Source organism: Pagrus major, chromosome 15 (genome assembly GCF_040436345.1).
Source record: "Pagrus major chromosome 15, Pma_NU_1.0".
Taxonomy (NCBI): domain Eukaryota; kingdom Metazoa; phylum Chordata; class Actinopteri; order Spariformes; family Sparidae; genus Pagrus; species Pagrus major.
In genome coordinates this window covers 22,648,908-22,675,171 of record NC_133229.1, presented here as the reverse complement: position 1 = coordinate 22,675,171, position 26,264 = coordinate 22,648,908, and the positions used below count along the sequence as shown (strand labels likewise).

General features: G+C 41.2%; 2 protein-coding genes across 3 annotated transcripts in view; both read left to right on the top strand.

Annotated features, from left to right (window-relative positions):
- The window catches only part of ank3a (ankyrin 3a), a 105,843-nt gene extending 99,685 nt beyond the window's left edge, over positions 1–6,158 (top strand). Inside the window, exons 48-51 of the mRNA XM_073481525.1 lie at positions 45–128; positions 257–370; positions 1,528–1,619; positions 4,358–6,158. Coding sequence (XP_073337626.1) covers positions 45–128; positions 257–370; positions 1,528–1,599 — 270 coding nt within the window. The 3' untranslated portion in view covers positions 1,600–1,619; positions 4,358–6,158. The remainder of the gene's footprint in view (positions 1–44; positions 129–256; positions 371–1,527; positions 1,620–4,357) is intronic.
- A 2,182-nt stretch (positions 6,159–8,340) lies between these two features.
- LOC141009518 (coiled-coil domain-containing protein 6-like) lies at positions 8,341–24,368 on the top strand. 2 transcript variants are annotated; one of them, XM_073482167.1, is made up of 9 exons: positions 8,341–8,703; positions 9,886–10,035; positions 11,999–12,127; positions 12,648–12,751; positions 13,550–13,710; positions 15,905–16,061; positions 17,310–17,410; positions 19,061–19,182; positions 23,092–24,368. In XM_073482167.1, the coding sequence occupies exons 1-9, from the start codon at positions 8,449–8,451 to the stop codon at positions 23,287–23,289; spliced, it is 1,377 nt and encodes a 458-aa protein (XP_073338268.1). In that variant the 5' UTR covers positions 8,341–8,448; the 3' UTR covers positions 23,290–24,368. The 2 variants fall into 2 exon arrangements, with proteins under 2 accessions (XP_073338268.1, XP_073338267.1); XM_073482166.1 differs by having other exon boundaries at positions 8,374–8,703; positions 17,292–17,410; positions 23,092–23,375.
- Positions 24,369–26,264: the final 1,896 nt, after the last annotated feature.

Below are 26,264 nucleotides of genomic sequence, written 5' to 3'. Positions count from 1 at the left end.
CATTTCTGAGCGTTTATTGATGTGCTAACCACAACCACTTGCAGGGCGAACAAGCAAAGAATATCCCCGGCGAGACGATGACAGAGGAACACTACATGGACCACGATGGTAACCTCATCAGTAGAAAAGTAACGTATAACTTCATGTCCCTTTTCAGCTGTGAAATAAAACCCATCACACGGAGAGTAGCTTAATGTTTTTAAAAAAACAAAAAAGATCTTTTCCTCCTCTGTCGTCATCCTTCTGCCTCGAGCAGGTGATCAGGAAGGTAATTCGGCGGGTGTCTACTCCCACGCCAGACAACCAAAGAGGTGACAGGTGGCACCGAGACCTTCAGCAGAGTCCCATTCTGCAGGAAGACTGGTCAGAGGTTGGCATGAAGATCCCCGTTAACTGTGTTGTAGGAGGACATTGGTGGGATATTGACAGCTAATGCAGGATGTAGGCTTAAAGCTGCACTGGGCAAGACTTAATGTTAAAAAACACCTATTTTACTGGACTAAATCACAAACTGGGACTATATTTCATGATTTATGAATCTACAGAATATTACCATTTATGTTGAGGTGTAGCCATAAGAACTACATGTATATGCCATCGTTATTTATGTGAATACAATTATTTCTCCAACTCTAAATCCTCTCTTAAGAATCTTATTTGTTGAAAAGCACCTGCCTCAGAAGCCTTTTATCCTGCAATACAGCTCCCAGTCAATGTGTATAATTTTTCAGTACTTGCATAGCCTGATGGCGGGGATGTCATGAGCCAGCAGCTCATGAATGTGCCAGCACAAAACTGATGTGACACATCAGATAAACATCGGCCACTGCCAACGGCGAATGTCATCCTATTTGCCAGTAGGCCCGTAGCAGTCAGCGAGGCGAATATTGGCTGATATTTATGTTCAGCCAATATATCGGTGCATATTTCCAGGTATTGGAGTTGCATCTTTCTGGTGTTTCAGTGCAGCTTTAAGTCAAAAAGTGGACCAGTTAGATTTGGTTCCTCCAGCGGTGAAGGTGAACCTTTGATTAACTCTGGATTAACTGTTTTGGGATAGCTGCCCTCATTGTCTCTCTTCTGGACAGAAATACAAAAAAAAACATAATGCAGCCATTTGAGGTGCTTGTGCTTGTGTTTTGACTTTGTGTGGTGTCTATTGTGTTTGCATAACAAAGGTGATGCTGACGATGCTCCTGACTGTGTGGTTTTAATGGTCTTTTAAAGTGTTTAACGGATTAGTGAACAGTATGACTAATGAGTGCTGTGAGTCTGCTGTGAAAATACAATCTGCCCCTTTTGTTTCTAACCCTTTCCAGAAAAAAACAAACATTTTTTTCTTCTTCCAGGTGCCTGGTAGGTGTGTGGTTTGGGTCCTAACAATTAAGCTACTACTAACAATTGCTAGTTTCAGATTTCTCTTCCTCCAGTGTGTGGACTTCTGCTTTATCCTTTGTCTCAGCTTGCTTTTTAAGTTAAGAATACACACCTCTCACCTGTATTTCTGTGTGTGTTTGTGTTTTTCAGCAAGGAGAAGGTTCAAGAAATAGCAGGCGAAAGGACGACAGACGGTCAGGGGATAAAAAGCTCCACTCATAGGGATGGTTGTGCTCCACCAGGTACAGTAGCTTGCTGTCCTTGTCTTTGTTGTCCATGTGAATATACCAGTGTGCAGTATGTATCTGTGCATTATTGTCCTCTTCATCTCTTTATGCTGCTTTCTTTTCCATATGATAACATTCATGCTTTACTCCTCCGCTCAGTTCTACTTTCTAATGTGCTGCACAGCTGCACTGCAATCTCTTATGAACTGTTCTCTTCTACTTTCATTTAGTTGTACTTTATGTTTATACTCAACACACTTAAACTGCACTCAGTGACTCTGTACTCCCTCCTTAAGAGGGAATAATTCAACATTTTGGCAAATAAGTTCATTTGCTTTCTTGAATCTCTCCAAAGCTCAAAAACACGCCTACCAGTGCTGCATAGAAGTGCTGGGCAGCAGGATAAACTGTTCTTTGGCAAGAAATTGATAGAGCACACAACTCCGCCAAAAACTACACGAAGTAATTTATTCATGTGTATTTTGGTTATTAACCAAATAAGATTTAATGTGTCCATTGGTGAGTGGAAAGTCTTATTCGCACAGGACTAGCATTACCTGTCGACATCTAGTCATTTGAAATAATTGTGGAGGTAGTTTTTGATCTTAAATCGTCTTTGAATCGTCACGTTGGGGATTCTGGGTTGTACTTCATTCTAAATTGCTGTTATCTGTTATCAGAGAACTAAACAAGATCCGCTACATTAAAATATATTGACAAGACGACCGACAAGTTAGGAGCAATAGAAGGCTGTCATATTCAAGTACATTCACAAAGCACCCGTTGCTAGATCAAAAGCCGCTGCGAATGTGTATTTATGCTCAAAACACATGCAGAAAGTGAGCAAATCGACTCTAAACTATATAAATAATGTGGCTGTTAAAGAACAGAAGCTTGACATCATATCCAGGAGTTCATGTCAGTAAATAAGAGTAAAACACAGACTTCACTTATCCCATGCCAATGTGCCACACAGGTGTTGGTAGGTGTATTTTTTTTAACTCTGCACAGAGCCAAGCTTGCTGCCCCCCCAGTGCTGCCAGTCTTTATGTTAAGCTAATGGCCTCCTGGCTCCAGATCTGTACTTAAGGCGCACCGTAAAAGTGGTATCGATCTTCTTGTCTAACTCTCAGCAAGAAAGCAAGCGAAGGTTTTATTAGGATGCCTTTGATTATCCCTCTCCAGATAGCTGCTCTGTCACACTGACTATGTTTACATGCACACTAATATTCAAGTATTATTCTCAATACGTATGAGAATATTCCAGATTTGATACAGGTCATGAAAACAGAGCAGAGGTTGTGTTTGTTAATCCGAGTAAGGGAATAGTAGTGGAATATCCTTTTTTATTAGCCATGTAAACAGCTTTAGCAGGAGTATTTTGTGCATGTAAACATTGTCACTGACTCAAAAGTGCAAAAGGCTGACTGATGTCTGAGCCTGGTTATCCTCTGGCAACATTTCTGCCCCGAGTGTGTGTGTGTGTGTGTGTGTGTGTGTGTGGGGCACGGGGGTTGATGGACGGCACACACCTCAGCATTATAATACCCCGCTGATACTCTCCATTGCCTGTTTTTGTCCATTTAATCCCCAACTCACAATAGCATTGTAGCATCCAAAGAGAGTTCGTTATCCCACCGGCCAGACTGTTAATCCCTGCTGCTGTTCACCCTGATATTGTGTTTGCAGTGAATCATTTCACGCTGTAGAAAAATAGTCTTTTTTGAGAGAAAGGTTCCACATTTTAAATTTAATTTAATATGGAAAGTAGTAATGTTCCCTTTAAAGATAATGTGCTTTTTTAGAAGTTCAGAATAAAGTGATATTCAGCATTAATCCAGGCAAATGTAGACGATAACAGTGGTACAGAGATTAACGGGGGTCCTTGAGTGGGTTTGAGGGGGTCCTCAGCAAACGGAAGAATAGAAATAAGGAAATAAATAGGGTTGGCCAATTTGATTGATTGTAATTAATAATGATGCTAGTTTGCATTGATTGACCATGAAGACTTTTTTATCTTAAACCCAGAAATAACTGTTTCATTTCTCCACCAAGACCCAAACACTCCCCTTTAACTCAGTCAAGCCTGATCCAATATCACACTCGATAGCCTTGTATCGCTCTAAGATTTAAACCACCCAGATTTAAGACTTTTGTAACATGTTAAACTGCTGAGCGAAGTTTAGTTTACTCACCCTACAGATCTGCATCCGCACCAAAATCTCTCATATCCATTGGATATACTTCTAACACGAGAAAAGATGTGTAAAAACCATTGATACTCTTCCGGATCCCCATTATCTCAGCTGCACATTGGTGTTAGTTGCAAGTTTCTATCCCAATATGTTACCGTATAGCGGCTAAGAAGAGGCTTCCCTCTATGAAAACATATTTAAATCCACTAGGTCTGGATTTTTATTATGATCTGCTTCAAATTGTACTCGCTCATAGATACCAGCCACCTAAATACACCTGATTTTTTTCATCAAGAGCCGAGAAATTAACGAAAATGTCAGAAAACTCTAAAGAAAGTGAGAGGAGGTCTATTCTGGGCTGAGACCAAACCTCCATCCAAGTTTTGTGGAAATCAGTTCAGTAGTTTTTGTGTAATCCTGCTGACTTAAGACGAAACCCTCTCAGACTGGGGGTCTGTGGTCGGATGAGCATCTATGCTTGCAGTCCTTGACGTGAAAAAGTTTGGGCGTTACATTAAATGTGCTACAACATGTGATGTACTATTTTGTGTCTTACAGAAACAAGCTAGATGTTTCCTGGGAATAAGTGTTCAGAGGGCTGCAGAGTTCCTGTGTGAGGACTTCAGGCAAAGGGGTCCAGTCTGCAACTATCCGCTTCAAACAAACGGTTTTTCACGTGACAGGAGTCGACCCTTCTGACTTACGCATGAGCATGAAAAACTCACCTCCTGTCGATCAAAAGGGCCTGGAGGGTTTCTCACTTTCTGACTGCGGTGGACCCGTGGACAATGATTCTGCTTCCTGTTTTGTGTGAAACAACACGTGCCATCGGTCCACTGGTGTGTTTGTGAGAGCTTGTTTTTTTGAGGAGCGTCGTTTGTTGTGAAAAACGAAGAAAAAGACTCCCTTAACTGGCAACCACACAGGTGCAAACTGTGACCAAAGATGGCACAAAGAGCTCAAATCCACACGTTGGGTGGAAAGAATGAAGTAGACACAATAACACAAAAAGAAATCTAATGGGACACTTCTGATCCAACTTCAACACTCGCCTTATAGTTTTTTCTTGAACCCATTGTTGTCAGGATGTAAATTGTTTTGGGATTTTTTTCTTCCTTTTTAAAAACTTAAACTAACACAAAAGCTTTTTTCTGTATATAAAAATTACAACGTGTAAAAATCTTAAAAAGGGGGTGTGTTACTGGTCGAGAGCGCGCCGAGGAGAAGTGATCTTTTCAAGTGCTTTCAAAAATTTATCGAAGCGGTTCCACTTTTAAAGATTTGAGTGTAACTTCACAGGTTCTTGTATAATTAATTATTAGAGCAGGTATAATGTTTGTATATGAAAAAAAAAGAGCTGGTTTGATTTTAACAGAGGAAAAATTTCCAAGAAAAATCAAATTTCAGTAAATTCCCAAAGTGGGGAAAACGGATCTAATCCTACAAAAAGCAGCCTTTCAGAGTTCTCATATTTTCATGCATGCTGTTCACATTATTTTAAGTACGATTTTTACAAGTTTGCAAACACTGTATTCAAATGACAAATAAAAAAACCCTTTATCTGTGTACACATATAGCCCTAACATTTGTCACCGATTTTATATTTTGAATCGAAAAAGGATACCATGGAAACATTTATCACGTCGGGGGGAGGGATGAGGATGAGGATGGAGAAAAAAAAGTATAGCTTCTCGAAAAGGGTGTGATGTCTCGTCTGTCTGTGTGAAACCGGAAAGGGCAGCTTCTGCTACGAGGACGAAATAATCTGAATGTAAATGCTAGTAGGCTGGCTCGCTGTAAAATTATAACTGTATTGTGCGTATTGGCTATAAGGTGTAGGAGTCTCTGTACACTGTTAGACTGTTTGTAATCATTTTAGCAGTGTGTCAATTTGGTTTTTTCTAACGGCTGCTGTGGTATTTAAGGAAAAACTTGGGGGCATTTCACTTTGGATTTTTTTTTTTTTTTTTTTTTTGGTGACGTATTTCCTTAATTTAAAAAAGAAAAAAAAACCTACTCACATTAAGGACACATAAAGACATTATTTGATTGTAGCTCTAAATAGCATATTGTATGACAAAAACACTGGATGGTTCAAAAACAATTATTTAAGCATTGAATAAATTGTGTTTAACTCTGAAACCGTGTGATCTTTTTAGGCTTGAGAGTCTGTATATGCAGTGTCGAATAGAATTGTTTTCACTAGCTCATTGGCAACAACAACTTTTACTTTACATTAGGACATTTATCTTTGTATTGGTTTTTCATTAGATGCCCATGTAGTTCAAGTGTGGTGTTCTACTGGTGCGATGGCTCAGTATGCTGATGTCTATGCTGTGGACATGAAAACTATGTAACTTTTTTGGGTGGGGTGGGGTGGGACAGGGGTTAAAGGAAGCCAGGTTTAGGGTGCTTGTACCACATCCCCTTATACTACTATGTCAATCAGGGGGTAGAGGATCCTTTGATATGGTTGAACTATCAATTTTGTCAATTTTGTTTGATATGTGTTTTCACCTGAGCAGATTTTTTGATGTACAATTCTTACTAACAGAGTGAAGCCATTGAAATGTAACTATTCTAGCACTTTGGTTATTTCGAGGTCTTTTAGAGGCCATAGCAGCAAATGATGCCACCACAAATGTTTCAGACGTCTTTAAAAAAAAACCTACCTAAAAATAAAAAAAATAAAAATGCATTGATTTCGCAATATACTCGTGTCTGTTCTTGTCTTTGTGTCCTTGGAACGAATGATTTAATTATTATTGTTATGTAAGCATGGTTATATCATGAGAGACGGTGTCCTTCAACCAGGAGTTATGTTCTTCTTCCTCACCAGTGTCCTTGAGCAAAAAACTCTCCAGGGTTGCTTGTTAGCTTTGACTGCCGGGCGGGCAACAGGAGTTTCCCATGTGGATTTTGCTGATTTCTGCTGAATACGTAATCAAAGGACCGCATTTATATAGCGCTATTATCCAAAGCGCTCTCATTCACACACCCGCTCCAAAAAAAAAGTCAGGGCTCGATGTTTTTGCTCAAGGACGCTTCGACATCTGGACAGGAGGAGCTGGGGATTTAACCACCAACCCCCCCGACACATTGATAAACACACTGAGCCACACTGATAAATAAAAATGGAAAAATGATTTGAAAGCAGTCCCACTTAGTCTTTCCTCTCATATGCATGATATATTTACATTACATGACCTGCTTAAAGTGGATGTTTAGTGCAGATGATGATGAGACGTACGTGTAGTTACTGTGGTGCTAATCAAATATTAATATTAGTACTACTGTCCAATTGAGGTGGAACACAACGGATCAATATCTGCCTCTTAGCAAATCTTCTCACATCATCCTCATATGGCCGTGAAGTCAGAGCGTTAAAGGTGCCACATGTCACTCTTTTAGATTAAAACCTTCAGAAATAAATTAAAATTATAGACCCAATATGAAGAAATAACTCGAGCACCTCTCACTATCAGCATGTCCTCCTGGGTCAACCCGTCCCTGGACTGAAAACATCCTCCTCCCTGCAGTCCAGAGCTGCTGTAGTGGTGGAAACAACACCAAGACCGTGTTGCCAGATCTCGCAAGAGAAACAAGCAACCAAGTCCATGGAAACCAGCCCAAAAGGAGAAAAAAAACAGCCCAAACTTGGCGACTTTACCTAAATATTAAGTATATAATTATAGTACAAATACTCAATACCCCAAAAAATATAGGAATTAATAAATGAATCAGTGCGAATGAAAGTTACGAAGTTGCATTTAATGAACATGACCGAGTATATCAGACCGAGATGAGTGAGTCCGTCAATACAGCCTCTCTCTCCCACTCTGTTATATTGTTTTATATATTAATAATATAAAACTGGAGGAATATTTCTTGATTATAGTCGAGAAGTTCACAGTTTGTCTTTGTCTCAAAGTAAAACATCATGTACTTTTGTGTCGAACCGCTCGGTGACCTCACCAACACCAACATGGCCGCAGAAAAGGTATGTTTTGTTTGATTATTCCAGATGTTTGCTTTATTCGGATTAGAGGTTGATAGCATTTATTGGTTTAGTCTAATTATTTCCTTCTTGAGCATGTTCACTTTTGTCTAGTTAGTGTTTTGTTTTGTTTTTGGTTTAATTTAGGAATTTGGGTGACACTGTGGGCACCCGAGGTTACACAGGCAGAGGGACAGGTGTAGGACCGTGATGCACCTGGGTGGGCCTATGGTGTTTTTTAACCAGAGCAAGGCTCTCTACATGCACGGCTAACTGAGCTAACGGCGGCTACATTGAGCGGCAGTTAGCGGTTACTTGTTTGGAGTACCTGTTCTTACACATTGCACCTTTAACATCATCCACCATGCAGATTTTAACTTAATTTTTTTTTTGCAGAGAAGACAGATGATGATAAAAACACACAATATGCAGCTGAAGATGTGCTTTCAGGTCAGGGATGGAGCTGATGAAGATGCCTCAGAGGCTCCAGCTCGGTGTGTTAGAGGCTGCATCGTGCAGTACTGGAGACATCCTGCTGGCGGCGCTGTGCCGACGAGCGTGAGCAAGGTCACACGGTGTACCATTCTGCTGCCTGCGCTCCTCAAACGCTGCAGCTGCCGTCGTCTTCCCTACTCCACACTGTCGCACAGCCATGGCGGACAGCGCAAGCGAGAGCGACACCGACGGAGCGGGGAGCAGCTCGGCCACCCCGATGTCGTCCTCCGCCTCAAATTCGGGCAAACCGAGCATAGTCATTTCACAGTTTCGTCTGGAGGAGCTGACGAACCGCCTGGCCTCGCTACAGCAAGAGAATAAAGTTCTTAAAATTGAGCTTGAGACGTTCAAACTCAAGTGCAAAGCCCTGCAGGAGGAGAATCGGGACCTCCGCAAAGCTAGCGTCACCATTGTGAGTAACGTTAGCTAGCTAACTACCTAGCTAGATGCTATACCCACGCCACTTATTACACTGGGTTTGTCAGTGAGTTAGCTATGTCTAGTGTTGTGTGTTTAGTGCTAAACAGTCGAGGTTAGCACATTTAACGTGTTTCGTGTGAATGTTATGTTTCTTTGAACACACCACTCTGGTGTTTTGCTAGCTCTACTAACATTAGCCAGCTAGTTGGGGGGGTGTTGCTCATTTAGCCAGCGGGCTAACGTATGCTAGCTAGGTGGCTGGGCAGTGATAGCCTGCTAGTTCGCTTTGTTTTGCTTTGCCTTGCTAATCTTGGCTAACGTCAGCTAGCTCAGATGCTAACGTCAAGTGGAAAGGGCGTTAAAATGAGGTGGGCGCCTCACGATGCAAGCAACCGGACTGCTGTTAGCTTTTTGACCAGCTGATCACTCCCTGCTAGACATTGTCACCACGTTATGTCCAACGAGGATACGGTGACTGAGAAAATAAATAGCCCAGCAGCAGCAGCAGCAGCAGCAGCGTTGGCATGGACCGATGCGTCATATGTCTCCATGCTCGGTTAATGAGCCTCAGCTTCATAAAATGTGTAACCGATCTGTTGGTTAGATAGGAAGTATGTAGGCCAAACTTAGCGAGCTAGCTAAACGCCAGGCTCAGATGTTGGCAAGTCAGCCACAATACAGCCTCTCTCCTCTGTAAATGTGTGAGGCTTAACTAGCTGTTTGCTTTCTATTGTCCCTCCTCATTGTTCTTGAACAACTGATAAATTCCCCCAGCTTGCAAAAACAGAGTTTAGCTTTGAGGTCAGTGAAGAATGAGGATGGAGAATTTGAGACCGGTGCCAACAAGGACAGACGTATCATCACACTGTAATGCTAGCTGCTGTAGCTGCCCAGACACATTTCCTCAGTTTGCCCCCCCATGCTTCACTCTTCCCCTCAACCATAAGTCACCCATTACTGCAACATCTCTTGAGTCATTAGGGGAGAAGTCTGCTTCCTCTTTGGCTGGCAGACTTCACTGCAGCAGATTTTTGGTTGATCCGTGCGCCTATATGCACCGTTTGCACAGTTTAATTAGGATGAATGTGTACATCCCACAGTTTTGGTGAGACTAAAGACGCTGATGTCTCCCTCTGCTACTGTCTTGTATTCTTTCTTTTTTTTTGTCCTGCAGCAAGCAAGAGCAGAGCAGGAGGAAGAATTTATCAGCAACACCCTTTTCAAGAAGATCCAGGCCCTGCAGAAGGAGAAGGAGACCTTGGCGGTCAACTATGAGAAGGAGGAGGAATTTCTCACCAATGAACTGTCAAGGAAACTCATGCAAGTGAGTGTTGGGAAGAAGAAGATGGGGGGAAAAGCTCAGTTTTTGACTCACTGGTTGGACTTGTTTTCACCGAGCACAATGGAGAATAACATCGGTTTGAACTTGTACCCTTTTTGATGAGTTATTTAATATGGCTGTGGTGCAGAGATGTTTTTCTTAATGCTTAATTATGCAAAAGTTTTTGGCTGCAGTATTGTCAAGCGTGTTCAGCTTGAGCTCGCTTGTGTGTGTGTGTGTGTGTGTGTGTGTGTGTGTGTGTGTACCGACACACACAACCCGTGTATGAGCGTGCAGCCGTTAGTACATCATCATCAACTGTATTGGTACTTGCCCGAAGCCAGGAACGGCTCAAGATGACTTCACTGCGGCTGCTAGCTACTCTAAATGACTCTCAAATTACTCTCCTCCCGTCTGTCGGTTATTTGGTTCAGTCTGTTTTCCAAATCTTATTTTCCCAACTGCACACACGCTGTCACACTTTCAGTGGCTAGCTGTAGGCTGACTAATGGTTTGTTGATGTGTAAAGAAGTGGGGAAACTGGAAGGGACCCCATGCAAATGCCTCAACAGACCCAGCTTAAGGTCATACAGATGGACTTGTTTGGGTGTACCTTATCTCGCCTTCTCAGTTAACATGAAACAGACCTGCGTCTGCCTCCGCCCGTTGACTTGGTGCTGACAAACGTCTCGCAGTGTGTGTGTATGCATGTCGACATGGGCGTGTGTTATACGCCTGCGATGATAGCGGGAGAATTGAGCCAATGTGATCATTTATTTAACTGGGTGTGTGAGTGCTCCTGTGCAGAGGCACTTTTGTAAACAATTTTGTCTGACTTGCGTTTTTCCCACCATTACTGTTGATGGACTTTGCGTTTAAGTTGTCTAAGCTCGAGTAGATGAATGATTCGGGCGCCTCGGAGGGTAAATGAATCAATGCCACTCCTTTCGGCACACTCTGACACTGACCTATGCACTGTCAGTGTAACGTCCGTCCCCTTTCTGATATCTTCTAATGTGCCGATACACGTTTTCTTTCCAGAGATGAAGCTGATAAAACCGTTATTATTAATGCATGAAATATTGTAGGGAATAACTTTCAGAGAGTTACCTTTATGCACAATATCTGCAAGCTTAAGCACATTGCTTACAGCCAGCCTCCGCTTGAAGGACGTGGAATAAACGATCTCTGCAGTTTATCCAGAAGCTTAAGATGAACAGATATATTTTCACACAGACTTCGGCGTAGTTGCTTCTCACCACACACAGCACAGCGGGGTGGAGGCCGTTTACACAGTGGTTGGTAATTGTATTGGCGAAAGCAAGACGCATTATCAAAACAATTCCTAAAATTGTTAGTGTGATAATTAGAAGAAAAAATGCTGCACTGGGTGTGGCAAAGCTTGGCGGTCTTTTATTTCAGCCAGGATACCACAGAGCACTCCACTCTGGATGAATGCAGTCATTGTAAGCTAAGTTTTGAGGTGTTTCTGTTAGTAGCATAATGGAAATGGTTATTTTTCCCTCTCAAGTATTTTCCTATGAATGAATTTGCATCCCTTTCCCCATAATGAGTAACCACTTATATAATTCATCACACAACTGTCCCATTTTGAATCAGTGCTGAGCCGCACCCTTTCTTTGGATTGGTGAGCTGCCAAAGGTGGTTTCTTTGGTTGCCAAATCATTATTTTACACTGTTTATTCTTCTGGGAAATTCATCCACCGATCCGGTAGAATTGTGACATAGACTTCCTGTTTTGCTGTACTGTCAGTGCGTAAGCTGAACGATCTGACACCAGTGTGTTTGTTCACTGTGGTCATGAAATAGTTTATACGTGAGTCACCATGAGTCTCTTCTTGTGTTCTTGCTCCCTTGTATTTCTCATCGCTCTCGTTCTCATCCACCTCCTCTTCTTCTTTTTCCTCTGTCCGTCCACTACCCTCCCCCCCCTTGTCCAAACCAGCTCCAGCATGAGAAGGCAGAGTTGGAGCAGCACTTGGAGCAGGAGCAGGAGTTCCAGGTTAACAAGCTGATGAAAAAGATCAAGAAGATGGAGAATGAAACCATCTCGAAGCAGCTAACCCTGGAACAGGTACGCTTGTTGTGGTAGAGCAAGAAGACCTCAGCATCCAGTGTGGGACAACATATCCCTGAACTTCTGTGTTCAGTTATGGTAAAAGTATAAGATGCCAAAACTTCCCCATCCTTAATTCTTCCCATTGGATGTTAGCTGGAAAGAACATTCTGGTCTGCGGATGGATCAAACCTGTGTGTTTCGAACCACTGCATATTTTTTCCATGCTTTAATGGGAGGGTTGTTCTGTGGATGTGCATGAATACATTTGTTGTTGCTGCTCACACACAAATATATATATGTTTGAGTGATGCTTGTGTAATGCCACTGCCACAGAACCGCCGCCCCGCAATGCATTTTTCTATCACTGTGGCTCACTCACAGGGGACTTTAGAGACTTTAGCTCTATGAAAGAAAAGCATACGCGGACCGAGAATCTCGGCTTTGCTTTGGGTGCATTTGTGTGCTGTGAGTGCTTTTCAACGCCAAGGTTTTTGTATCTCTGAATGTCGCTCTCCGCTCTCCTTTTATTCTCTAGTTGAGGCGGGAGAAGATAGACCTTGAGAACACATTAGAGCAGGAACAAGAAGCCCTGGTCAACAGACTGTGGAAACGGATGGACAAACTGGAGGCTGAGAAAAGGTGTGGAGTCATCACGTCACGTGTGAATCATTAAACACGTTGAACATTTTAAACTCTCTTCAGTCGTATTATCAAAAGGGACAAAGGCTCCTACTGAGTGTAGCTGTTGAAGTTGTGTTATTGAATAACGATCGCTGCACCTGAATTTCCATTATCTGGTTAATAAGTGAGCGTTCCAGAGCATTCAGCCTCCTCTTTTGGCTTTCATCAGTGGATCATTTGTTGATTGACTAATCTATACATTTAGTGTTGATGGAGGTTCTCAGTCATCCAGGTCATGGTAAATCTAGGTGCTGTAATCGTAGGCAGCTGGACTTGTTTCGTTTCTTGAGACAAGAAACTGAAACAAGTCCAGTTACCTAAAATATGTAAGTGTACCCCGTAGCTCTGCCCCCTTTTTATGTCTCTGACAGATCACAATCACACACACAAAATGCCTGACTGTCACAAAAAACAAGTGACTCAGCCTCACTTATGATGCGGAGTAAAAATTACCAATGATTGAGTAACAGAAGGGTAATGTTTTGAGAAGATTAAATTACAGCAGGGTGAATAATTACCTCCCGAAGGGCCTGATCGTATATTTAATTTGCTCATTTTAAATCAGAGCCTTTTTCAATCTTCTGGTGCAGAAAACCTGAGAAGGATGAAAAGGTTTTTCATTTTTGAGCAGTGCCTTTTCATTTCACTTTTGTGTAAAATCTCAAATGAATATCATTTTGAAAAGCTTGTCATCATGCCCATTATTTCTGTCAATGAATTCCCATAACAATGTGTGTTGTTTGCTTTCCTCACCAGAATCCTTCAGGAGAAGTTGGACCAGCCTGTATCGGCTCCTCCCTCCCCAAGAGACGTTTCCATGGAGATAGACTCACCAGAGAACATGATGCGGCATATCCGCTTCCTAAAGAACGAGGTGGAGAGGCTTAAGAAGAGCCTGCGCACCACTGAGCTGCAGCGTAAGTGGCCTCTCGACTTGTCACAGGATCCAGGGGGAGTGTGGGCTCTGAAGGGGCAGATGCCCTCAAGTGTTGATTAAGGATGTGATTGGTAAAGCTGATCCTCTTGATACGCTGCGAGGGGCAAATTCACCCTACACCCCGGCATCGGTTGTTTTTCCACAGACCAGAAAGAACAGGATACTTTCTGGCCTTGTCTGACACAGTTTACATCGTCATTATCTCTCACCGGTCACATTACAGCGCGACACCTGAAGATCCTTTAGGATATATGAAGAAGTGGAATTGCACAGTTGTCAACAGCAAGTCTCAAAGAAAGTCAGTGTCGGTGTCATTCCTTCCAGTTTCTTCCTCTTGAAAGGGGGTACCCATGGCACTTGAGCATCTCATCTTGTCAGAAGATCATCTATTTAGTATGCAGCATTAGAGATGGACTGTTACATCCACAGCGAGCTGGACCTCCAGTGCATCTGTAGAAGGCTGCGAGCTAGAAATCAGAAACACAATTAATGTGTGTTACTGTGGCACCAATAACATATTTAACCCCAAAATATTCAGGGACATCTCTGCTATTTTTTAAAACCAGCCCTGTTTTGTACTTTACATTACTTACGTTAATGCTGCATGGAAATGCAATTGCAAGCATGTACCATTTTTAGAAGCGTCCTTGGTGCATTCAAGGACGCTTTTGAGGACTGTTGTGTAATGTTATCGTGTTGGTGCATTCAAGAGCGCTCTTACATTGTAGACTTTAAGAGCTTCCTTGTGAATGCTTAAGACAACAGTATTAATACCTGCTTCATGACATCTGTATGTGCAGATGTGTGCCAGATGTTAAAATATTATTTGAGAAGAGACTCCACGGTTGTAAACAGTCGGGACTGTGCTTTAATCTTACCTCATGATTTTTGGGCCGTAAAGACGACCAAATGTTTTAAAAGTTTCAAGACCCATAAAATAGATTTTCACACCTTTTTAAAATCTGCCAGAAATGTCTTAGATTAATCTAAAAAACACAGATGCTGTTCAGCATTGAGCTGTGTTCAGTGAGGCGACACACTGCCTGCTTTGTGTTGACATTATTGCTTGGTTTATTATTACAGGGAGCATCAGTGAAATTGACCGGTTAGACTCATAAACCGGCAAGCATGTTTTGTAAAATGAAACCAGACTCTTGATCTTGCATCTAAAAATTGATCCAGTGATTTAAGTAACAAAGAATCGGCTGCTTTCTGTTTGTTTTTTCATATTGTTGCTTGTGACATTGCAATGAAATTATATCACAAGCAGCTTTGGCCAGCTCTACAGAGAATTATGCATTCAGCTTGTCTTTTAGGGCAGGATAATGTTAAATGTGGTGCCTGAAAGTCTGTAACAAGATGTACTTGTACACACACAATAACGCCAAATCTTCCCCTTTGAGCATCCCTCTCATGAACATGTCACTGATCAGTCCCACCTGCTTTAGTAAACTCTCACCGTAACCTTGATTTAGTTTGTCTCCCCAAATCAGTGAGGCATAGAGACAGTGTGGGCTGGAAAGGCATGTGGTACTAGGAGTTGAAATCCATATTAGGCCACATTATCCACTGTGTTTGTGCACTCATTGAAAACAGCTTTCCGTGTTTTATGGGTTCTGCTAAATCATATTGGGTGTGGACAAAATAACAAAGGCAGTTCACAGCTGTAAACACCATTTGGTTGAAGTTAAGAACACTTGTTTGTTGTTCAGACAACCATAAGTGTTGACCTGTCTCAGAGAAATGAATGTAGATAAATCTAAACACATGCCTGGGAGTGTCACCCAACTTTTACTTGCTTTGTTTTTGCCACTAGAGGGAGCTGTCAGTCCAACTTTAAACAAGTAGAAAGACATTAGTGCTGATGCTGCTTGCCTTGTTACCCAGTGTGTCTACAGAGATCAGCATTGACTCACTTTCACTTTAGTGTTTGAAAGGTAATATTGAAATGAAATCATTGTATCGCACAAACATACTCTGTTGCGCTTAAGGTCTTTGGAGAGGATTATTTTATTTGAGATAAAAGCCCTTTAATTGGGAGTTTTTACAACAGAAACAATTCTGACATGTGACACATTACTGAATTTGTTGGTCATGTGGATATACAGTGGCCAGGATGTGAGCTTGACAGTATTTCAGCTGATGTCATCTGTTCTGTGTGTGTCCCTTCCCAGACACAGAGAAGCGTGCCCAGTACATAGAGGAGGAGCGACACATGAGGGAGGAGAACATCCGGCTGCAGAGAAAGCTTCAGAGAGAAATGGAGCGCAGGGAGGCCCTGTGCAGACAACTGTCAGAGAGTGAATCCAGTCTGGAGATGGACGATGAGAGGTACATGATGAGACGCACAATAGCACAGATCATCAAAAAGTTCACAAAAACTCTATAACAGTGGTGCAACGTCACATGTGTCAGCAAATCGAGTTAGGTGGATGAAGGAGACATCGTCCTAGTAAAGGGTGTGGCTTGTGTGCTGGAGTTTGATGTTGCAGAGTGGCTCAAGAGGCATTTGACTCAAGAGAGCAAGAGATGCATGCCACCTCAGCACACAGCCGTTGCTCTTCCGATAGCCTTTGTATAGACTTTCTTTGTCTTTGCATAGAACAACTCACAACGTTTGTTTACAATAACTTCCAGATAGAAAACCCCTGCAGCACGTACTAGCTTATATATAATTTGACTTTCTTCTTTCATGATGCCATTTCCAAGTGTACACCTCATTCTTTTACAAGCATAATTGATGCTTTAATATCTCATTAATAACAACACTTAACACTAGGTTAGAGACCTGATATCTACAGAAAGAAGAAGGAAATGACAGGCTGAGTTTACCCTAAACTAGCTGTAGTCTGACTGGTGGTGATGTATTGAAGATGCTTGCAAAGTAACAGAATAAGCAGAGCAGGAAAGTCAGATAGGTTGGGCCACCGTGTTTAACTGTACATCTTTAAATGTGACAGTAACGGCTGGAAATGACAACAGAAATAAACAAGTTTCACATCTCCACAATGCAAACAACTCCCAGTCCGTACGCTTTTTTTGTGATTAGCAAGGTAACAACATGGTGTCCATTTAGCCTAAATCATCAAATAAATGTTTTGAATGATAAGTCCTGCTGGATAGTTTTGATTAAGGCCTTAACTGCAAAGATTTCTTCAGTCCTTTCTGAAATCAAGACAGGACTATGAGTTTGGTGTGATGGCTCCAAGGTTTGACTTACAGCCACAAAAAACACTCAAAATCAAAATCCAATCTCTCAGTTTAGTTGGATAGCATTTATCAAAACCAGCGTTACAAAGCGCTTTACAAAAAACACAAAACATAACAATAAAATACACGGTAATGTATGAATAAACAGGCCAACATAACAAATAAAAGAAAAATAAAATGTATAAGAGCTGTTCATGTTGCGTCTTAGGGGCTTATCACTCACTGTCTTCACTGATGTTGCACAAAATTGTCTTTTGTCATAAATCCTTGAATGTCTGGATTGTTTGCTTGCTTTCTTTTTTCTTTTCTTTTTTGTTTTACGCTGGAAATTTACTGACTTTTCATAAACAGTTCATCTCATCCTCCCAGGTACTTCAATGAGATGTCTGCGCAGGGCTTGCGAGCAAGGACCGTGTCCAGCCCGATCCCCTACACCCCCTCCCCGAGCTCCAGCCGACCCATATCACCTGGTAAGTACATTTAAGATGGCTGCTGTACAGACAATACAGCACTTAGCCAGATATGCTACGTCAGAGAGAATGGCTAACATGGCAATAAAAAGTACCTTTGATATCAATTTATAAGACTTGTTCCTACAAAACAAGCTTTATCTTTGTAACAAAGCTTACCATTAATATCCATTATATCTTGTGTCAAATCTAGAACAAACATTTTGACATTCAGGTCTCTTAAAGGTCAGTGGAACCATAAACAAATCCACAGTGTCGATGGCAGTGAAATAAAAAGTGTTTGCTTTAACTCTTTGTCCAATAGAATCCACTTCTTGATCTCTTCTGCCATAAACCTTATAGCTTCCGCAGCGCTTGTTTTTGTTCAGGAGGACCATAAAAAAATCCATATGCTTACATAACAAATGGTTACCTAACATTAATTTGTCTGACTAGCATGTAGGACAGTGATTGTACAAACCTGGGAAAGTTGTAACTATCAATGCCACAGTGCCACAGTTATTCGTACTTGTTTTTAAGAGTTTATTACATAACAGAAGCTTTTTGCACAGCATGCATACCACAACAAAAGCTTACATTTGCTTATCTTTTTACAATGTGCCATAATTCATAAAGACTCGCATATCACAGTGGGTAGCCAGGTTGTAGGCGATGTGTTTGTAACTCCTGAGTCACACCAAGGGTCACCTTATCTCTACCTCCAGGCACCCAGAGTCTGTGCACATAAATTTAGCAAGCGTAAAGGACAGTGAGGTTGTCTTGGGCGGAGTAACCACGTCAACACATCTCCCACAACAATTCAGTATTTCACTGGAGCCAGCTGCTGCGATATTGAAACCAAAACAACAAAAACATTAAAACATTTGTTTTACGTTAAGCTTTCTTTTTTTCTGTTTATTGGAATTCAAGAAACTCCTTAAACAGATTAACAAGGAACAGGTTTTCTCCTGGTGTTTATGCAAATAAACCATGTCATTGTATATCATGTGAAATTCGAGGAGCAGCGTTTCGGCTGGTAACATTTTCTAGTGGCTGCCACAGCAATAAAAAGAGACAAAAACAATCCACGATCAACCATCTGATCCACTTCCTCAATACTTGCAGTTAATGTCACATTTGTTAGTCTACCCACAAGACCTGATCTCTCCCCAAAGGAGAAGAAGAGGAAGTTTCTCGATGCAGTCGAGCGGAGACATATAACCAGACTAAGAGGTTTTTTTTTGCAGTGTAGTGAGGATTCAGCCATTTCGTGCACAAAAAGCGGACCTGCTTACGCGCATTCATATGAGTCAGCTGTCACTCAGTCTTTGTTTACACAAGTATCTGTACTTGTACTTGCATAAAGAATGTATGTACTTTTGCCACCTCTGCGTGTTAGTGACTGTTTGCTCAATCATGTTTGATGCCAAGAGTTCAACCCTGATTTCAAAAAAGTTGGAACGCTGTATAAAACATAAATAAAACAGGATGTGATCATTTACTAACCCCTTTTTCACATATACTCGGTTGAAAACAGTACAAAGAAAATATAATGTTTTTTCTTACTTTGAGGCAGAATTGAATTTATGGTTGAAGATGATGACTTGGAACAAAAGCACAGATAGTATGTGAACTTCCTCTCCGTGACTGTCTTTCCTGTCTGTGTCACAGGTCTCTCATATGGCAGCCACACAGTTGGCTTCACCCCTCCAGCAACACTGTCCAGAGCTGCCATCTCCCACTACAACACCCCTGCCCTGCACGTCCATGGAAGCTCCTCTCACGCCGTAGCGGTAAGTAACATCCAGCTGCACCTCCTTCACCAGACATATAGCAAATTGTGAGTGTTTTTAAGGATCTCACAGGTGTTTTATTTTTATTTGTTTTTTAGATTTGTGTTAGCTGTTTGGAGTTCAGAGCCCAACTAGTATGATCAGATAGTTAGGAGATGCAATTAAAATCTCAATAGCTTCAACGAGAATCTTTTTTTATGTTAAAAGTGCTTGCAAAGTTTCTCCTCTGGTTCCCGAGGGATGTAAATCAAAATGCTTTTCAAGTAAATATAAATTATGAATAAACTGAAAGATAAAGAGTTTGATTTTAATTATCACATCAGGCACATAAACAGAGTTCCAATGCAGTATGAAAAAGTAATGGATAAGTATGGAAAAGCTATTACAAAGGCTATCTTTGCTTTTTATTTTCATCATTTCCATCAACACAAAGAATAAACAAGGCTGCACAGACACTGAAAACTAAATTATTGAACTATTTCCAACTCATTATCAGTTTTAATTAATAAAAGAGACCAATTAACATGGGGGAACAATGTTAGTACTTGTTCAACATGTTATGGTCGTTCAAATTAGACTGAACGGCCACAATGGGTAAATGCTAGTTTGCCACGGCTGGCTTGAAAATCCCCCAAAAAGTCTGGATGCAAACTTTGTGTAAAATTGTTGACATCTCCAACATGTGAGAGGGTGAAGGGTACCCAGCAGTACATGGCTTTAATCTTCTAGCAGCTTAATAGCACACACAGTCAGAATGTGACATACATAACAGGTAGATTTCAAAACCAGTTATTTACATAATGACCACTGACTTGTTTGTACTCAATACGGTCTGAAAAATCTATTGGTCTGGAAAAGTATAGAGTTTTGAAATGGAAAATGAACAGGAACAGTGTGTTAGAAGGTTGTGTTCAGGGTCTTTGGATATGCCAGAATGAAATTGGAAGTAAATGTAGCTAGATGTCCCACTTCTGGGTACAGTGTGTTTTTATTACTTTATAACAGAATGTCCTCTGACTCGGCAAACAGTTTAAATGATTAACAATGAAGAGCACATTCATTTACTTATTTTATTGAATGTGGAGCCCCATCGAAAACTTTAAATGTCAAGTCCATTTTTTTGCTCATACTGTGCAGTCTGTCACCGCTGGGACTGTTTTATTTCTGTACTCCAGCATATTGGGTTTAAAATGAAGCAAAGACTGATGTCAAGTGCTGTCTTTCAGCTGTGTTTTTGTAACCCCTGTAGATATCGTAGTCTTTAGCTTCATGTATATAACAACAGTAAATAGGCCACGAGTCTTTTAATGTTCACCTAATATGGGTGTGTACATTTACAAATCTGAAAGAACACTGGCTTAATCTTAACACATATTGTTGTTACATCACACATAATAACCCACTCCGACATTGATACGAGGAGACTGTACAATAACTCCATAAATGTCCGAAGGTCCATTCAGGTGTTCATTTATCTCTTCAATAACAGTGATAACTCAGTCTTAACACACCTCATTTGCGTCACTTTTATTTCTTTATTAATTTTTATTCATGTTTTATACCAGTCATGGTTCATTTAAGTCTTTCTCCAGCCAATTTATATTTGATAATGTTGTTTTTAGTTTCACTCAACATTAACAGCGTGTCAAATTAGGACAAATCAGTCCACAGGTATTAAAATATGGGTGTGTTTATGATCACTTTCATTTTTGCCTTGTCTTCCCAGTAATATTTCTTATATAAATGAATGTCAGTGTAAATGGTTTTAAGGAAGAACCAGATACATTTTTATTTCAGTTATTTTCTAAACTAATGAGCCTGAATGCACCGGCAGTATGATTCAAGGCAGAAGTGCTGCCAAAATGATAAGTTCAGTATCGGGAGTGGAACAGACTTAGATCAAAGATCAAAGTAGATGAGATTGTAGGTTTGTTTTTTCCATAGTGTTTGTGACCTAATGAGGCGTTGATATCCCATCATCACCAACCTACCATTCACCAGCATCTACCAGCCACTGATAAAATGTTCAACTTCACCAGCAACTCCAGAGTTAATCATTATTTTGTTTAAAATCTACCAGCTACCTTCATATTTTACCTGCATTTAGCTGATGTTAATTTCCAACTGTGTACACAACATTTCTCCAATGTGCAACTGCATGAAAAGCTGAGCTTGCACGCTATGTTTACATGGATAACATGTAATATGTAGTTCCTCTTCCTTGGAATATTAGGCTCCATGTAAACGAAGCTACTGTCTAAATACAGTTAGTTTCACTGGATTGTCCCTACTTGTTTCAAATGCATAGTACTTTAAGTCTGTTCTGTTGACCTTATTTTCTTTAGCCTTTGTTTGTGAAACACTTTGGTCAACTCGTGTTTTTTTAAATGTGCTTTAGACATAAATTGGCCACTGTAAACTTGACCATGTATTTAGAAAAAATAACACTTCAGGGAACAGACTGTAGAGCTGTTATTCAAAGGTTTTAAGCCAGTTTGACAAGTCAATAAAACGTGGTGCATGTCAAAGATCCCTGATCCCTCAGCAGGTGTGGTACTATCCAGGTCACAGTGACCTGAGTTTGGACTGAAACTGAGTCACCTCTCATGAATTCCTAAACACTGCGAAGATGTTTTTTTCTGTTTGAGTCAGACACTGTGGCGTTCTTTGTTACTTTTTTTTGTGTTTATGAGTTGTTCATCCGCCCGTCTGTCCCATTCTCATGAACATGATATCTCTAAACTCCTTGAGGGAATTTTTCAAATGTTGCAAAACTGTTCACTTGAATTCAATGAGCTGATTAAATTTGGCGGTCAATGGTCACTGTGACTTCACAAAACAAGTTTTTGGTTACAACTGTCGTGTCACTGTGACATCATCATGTTCTGCAAAAATGCTTTTCTGGCTGTTGATCAACGCCATAACCCGAAACGGAACGGAAGTGCAGTGGGGACCTTATTTCACATTTGGTGGGATACTGATTGACATCACTAATATTACCTGCCTACCTTGAAACAGTGGTGATTGTAAAGCTCTTCAGTGCTGCAGGGTGAAGTGTCCGTGATTTAGAGTTTAAAGCTTCTTTGCAGCAACATCCATATGTGAAGTATGGCAGTCTGGCACAAGCTCATGGGTTTTGCTGAGATTGAGCTTCAGATGATTGTCGTTGCCTCATGTGATGAAGCTCTCCATCAGTCCTCAGTACTCCTTTTGTTTGTCTTTCAGTGAAAACAGCATGTTTCTCACTAGAATCACACGTCAATACAGTGATAACTTACATTTTGCAACAAAAGACTTAATCCTTTCATGAAATTCCTTCAAAGTCTTCACTGCATTTATGAACTTGGACAGACATGGATATAAGTTGCAACTTGACTGGTGGTCAGAGGCATTTAACCACGAGTCAGCAATTCTTGTTAATTATAATGACGTACAGACCACATCTCTCCCATCAGCACTCAGCCCACCCGGCAGTTAAAACTGGGAAATAATTCCGTCTGGGAGAGCAGAACCTCAGACTGATTAAATTTACTCTAAAACCCCTTTTTCCTTTCTTTTTCCATTCCACTGACTGGAAGTAGACTTGTCAGGTCAGTCCAGGATACGTCAATGACACAAGTTACATCGTCACTCATTTTCATTATCCATCAGTGGAAAGAAACAAACAATGATTGCTACAGTAACTTCTCTTTATTTAAACAGTTATTGAGATAAACCTTCTATCTGTGTCTGCCTAAAACTCATTAAAGAATTTGAAAAGGAAAAATGACCACATGAGAATGTTGGTGGACTGATTTTCTCTAAACATCTTCAGCTTGCCACAAACTGCAGTTTAGTTTCCTGCCATCCAGTTGCATTAAACAAGACGAGGGATATTTATTCATTTATTTTCTCTCTTTCTCTCAACAGAGGCCCTCCCCAAGAAGAAGCGCCAGCCCCGACAAATTCAAACGTCCAACGCCTCCTCCCTCCCCCAACACGCACTCAGGGGCCCAGCAGGCTCAGCCTCCGCTACCCCCACCAGCTCAGCCCATGGTCCAGTCCATGTCCTCCCCGGCAGCTATGTCGCAGCACGCAGCAGCACAGCAGCCTCCCTCCCAGCCTTAACGCGACACACAGTCTCTGTCTTTGCGCGTGAGCGCGCCCACTGAATGCCACGACGCTACCGCAACAGCAGCTTCCATCATTACCAGCTCTGGAAGTCAAGTTTCTTACTCTTTACCAACTCCACAAAAGAAGCAGCTTCACAAGTTTTAGAGGGGAAAGAAACAAGACAGCGGCTCACCCTCGATGAAGCTCGCCGCCTGCCAAATCCACACGTGGCGTTACTTAACTACTCTTAAAAGGAATGGATGGACTGAAAAATAAATCGCTTCTGGGATTTGTAGGCCAATTATCTGTTCCACTTTCTGTCTTGTACATGTTCTGTTTTTTTTTCTTTGCTTGGGACTTTAGCTGGTTGGAATTGTTGTTGTGGCGCTTCTAAGATAGCACAAACAGCACATACAGTATGTTTCATGGTGGTGTTTTCTGATAGGTTGGATGTTTGAATCAATGGAGGGATGTATGGCTAGACAAATGGATGACTTGATAGATGGATGTGGTCGATTCTTTTCATGCCTATGATATGACACTCGATTGCAGTAATGTCCTCCACTCCTGCTCACCCCACCCCCTCCGTCTCCGATGCAGTGTCAACAGCTCACTCCTGACCCACAGCTCAACACGGCTCCGATTAGTTCAACAGGAGATGTCATAGAAAACTGCGAGGAGTTTCTCCATTATGGGGCATTGATCAAACAGAGCTAGCGCCACAGATATTTTAGTTTCTGAAAGCATTCAAGGCTCTGCTGCTCTTCAGTTAAAATGAAAAGGAAAAAAAAAGCATCAAGGAGGATGGACACTGGTACATAAACCACAGATAAATGTCGCCTTTTGAGGTGTTTAAAAATGTAGTCTGAGGTGTTACAACTTAGTCATGTACTCAGTCTCTTCTCTGCTCTTCTCTCTCTCTCTCTCTGGTGTATTTCTGAAAGCTTCTATCATCCTTGTGGATATTCCTCATCAGAAAAAGGAAAAAAAAACATAATGCTCTTTACACTAAATATACATACTGCTAAACATTCTAAATGAATGGTACTGTTGAACTAAATTTCTATGTATGATTAAAGCTCTTGAGATGACAACTTCCATTTGTAATTGTCAGTTTTATGGAAGGCTTATGCTTCGTAGACTTCAGCAAATAACAATCAGTCTGTGATACATTTTTTTTCCCTGACAGGGGGCTGCGATATGATGCACATGCTGAATTTGACAGGTCCTAACAGGTGCACGGTTGAGAATTGAATTGATCTTGTTGTGTATTTAGCTTCACTGCAATGTCTCCTTGTGGAAATCATGAAGCTCCCACCAAACCCCTGCAGTAGTTGATTAAAATGTTTGTGCCTTGAATAAACACCCACCATCATTGCTCACACGTATCTGGGAAGGCAAAAATGTTAATGTGTTGTAAAGGAGTCATCCCTGTTCATTTATTTGTGTTGCACGAGAGCAGATGCAACTGAAGACATTGACTTTCAGCATAATGGGAAACTTAGCATTTATCATATTAAACAGATGTCTTGAGCTTCTCTACATACCGATGAGATGTAATGTTTTATTGATGTCTTACTGCTGTGGTTTTATGGCTTTGTGATGTCTGATTTTCACAGTCCCGTGAGGACACATTTTAATTGGATAAATTCTAAGTGGGGGATTCCCTGACTATTGTTTTAGAGCCACGCACAGGGAAACGTTTTTACTTGTTCAGTGAAAAAATCCCTTGTCTTTGACTAAAGCGTGACCATCTTGCAAAGGGATCACACCAGCCGTGTCATTTGTTCTGAACCAAAGTTGTTCTCGTCATCTCTAAAGTTCACTCACTTTGAGCTCAATTAAACACCTGTTCAGTTTCGTGACTGCATCTTGCATGCTTGTGATGGTTTTACATCGACAAAATCAGTCCACAGACGAGGTCAAAACAATAACAGTGTTGCTTGAGTGGACCGGAATGATTGCTACTGGGATATAGTGACCCACAACTTTAAATCTTATGTGAGCCAGCAACCCCTTTTGCTACTTCCTACCACTCTAGTTCCAGCCCCCTTTGCTCAGACCACACTTGTTTTTGAACCTGCAAAGTTTCGTGACTACACGTTGCATGGTTGAGATCCTGTCGCACTGAAAATATCTGCCAACAGACAGACATTTGATAACACTATGATGACACACACACTCACAGGGGAAAAACATTGTCAGTTGATATTAAAGGAAAACAACTCTATGCTTAGTGCAATAGTTTCAAAAGAACTGGATTTTCCTGTTTGGAATAAAAGTAGAAAACCATAAAAAATAAAGGAAGAAGAATTACGAGTTTAGAAGAATTTGTTGAATTATTTCAGCCTGGATCAAAGTGGTGGAACGGGACAATCCACAGACAGACATACCTAGAAATACTGAAATATAGGATCAGTTATATTCGGATGTAATTTATTATAAAAAGTGCATTCATGTGATAAGCCTCTTAGACACAGCAGCTCCACTGACTCTTGATTCTGTGCCAGGTTCTAATTTTCATTTCCTCATCTACATCAGTTCTAACTGGTTCTAGCTGGCTGCAGAGCGGAGGAGTGTTTTCCATAAATCAATCATTCCAGGATCATTTAACATTGTAAACGTTTGTAAAGTGGGTGCAATAACCTGCGGTGGGAGGAAAACAGGGCAGTGATGACAAGCTATGCAACACATTAGACTTCCTTGACGTCTCTAGTGGTAACTGTAGCTCATTCGCACATACGGCCGGTTCAAACTGACCAGAATCAAAACATACACTCCATCATAAGAGACAGGAGGATATCTTTGTGCAAAGACTTGCTGAGCTCTCATACAATCAAAGTGTATCGTGTGTTTTTCCACCATGTTGCAGCGTTCCCTCTTGCTGCTGAAGCCAGCAACCTGAACTAATCCAAGCAGGAATCTGGACTGGAGGCTCAGGGTGGGCACGCCGGGTGCTAAAGTGGCCTTTCACCTCAGCAGCTTTATGG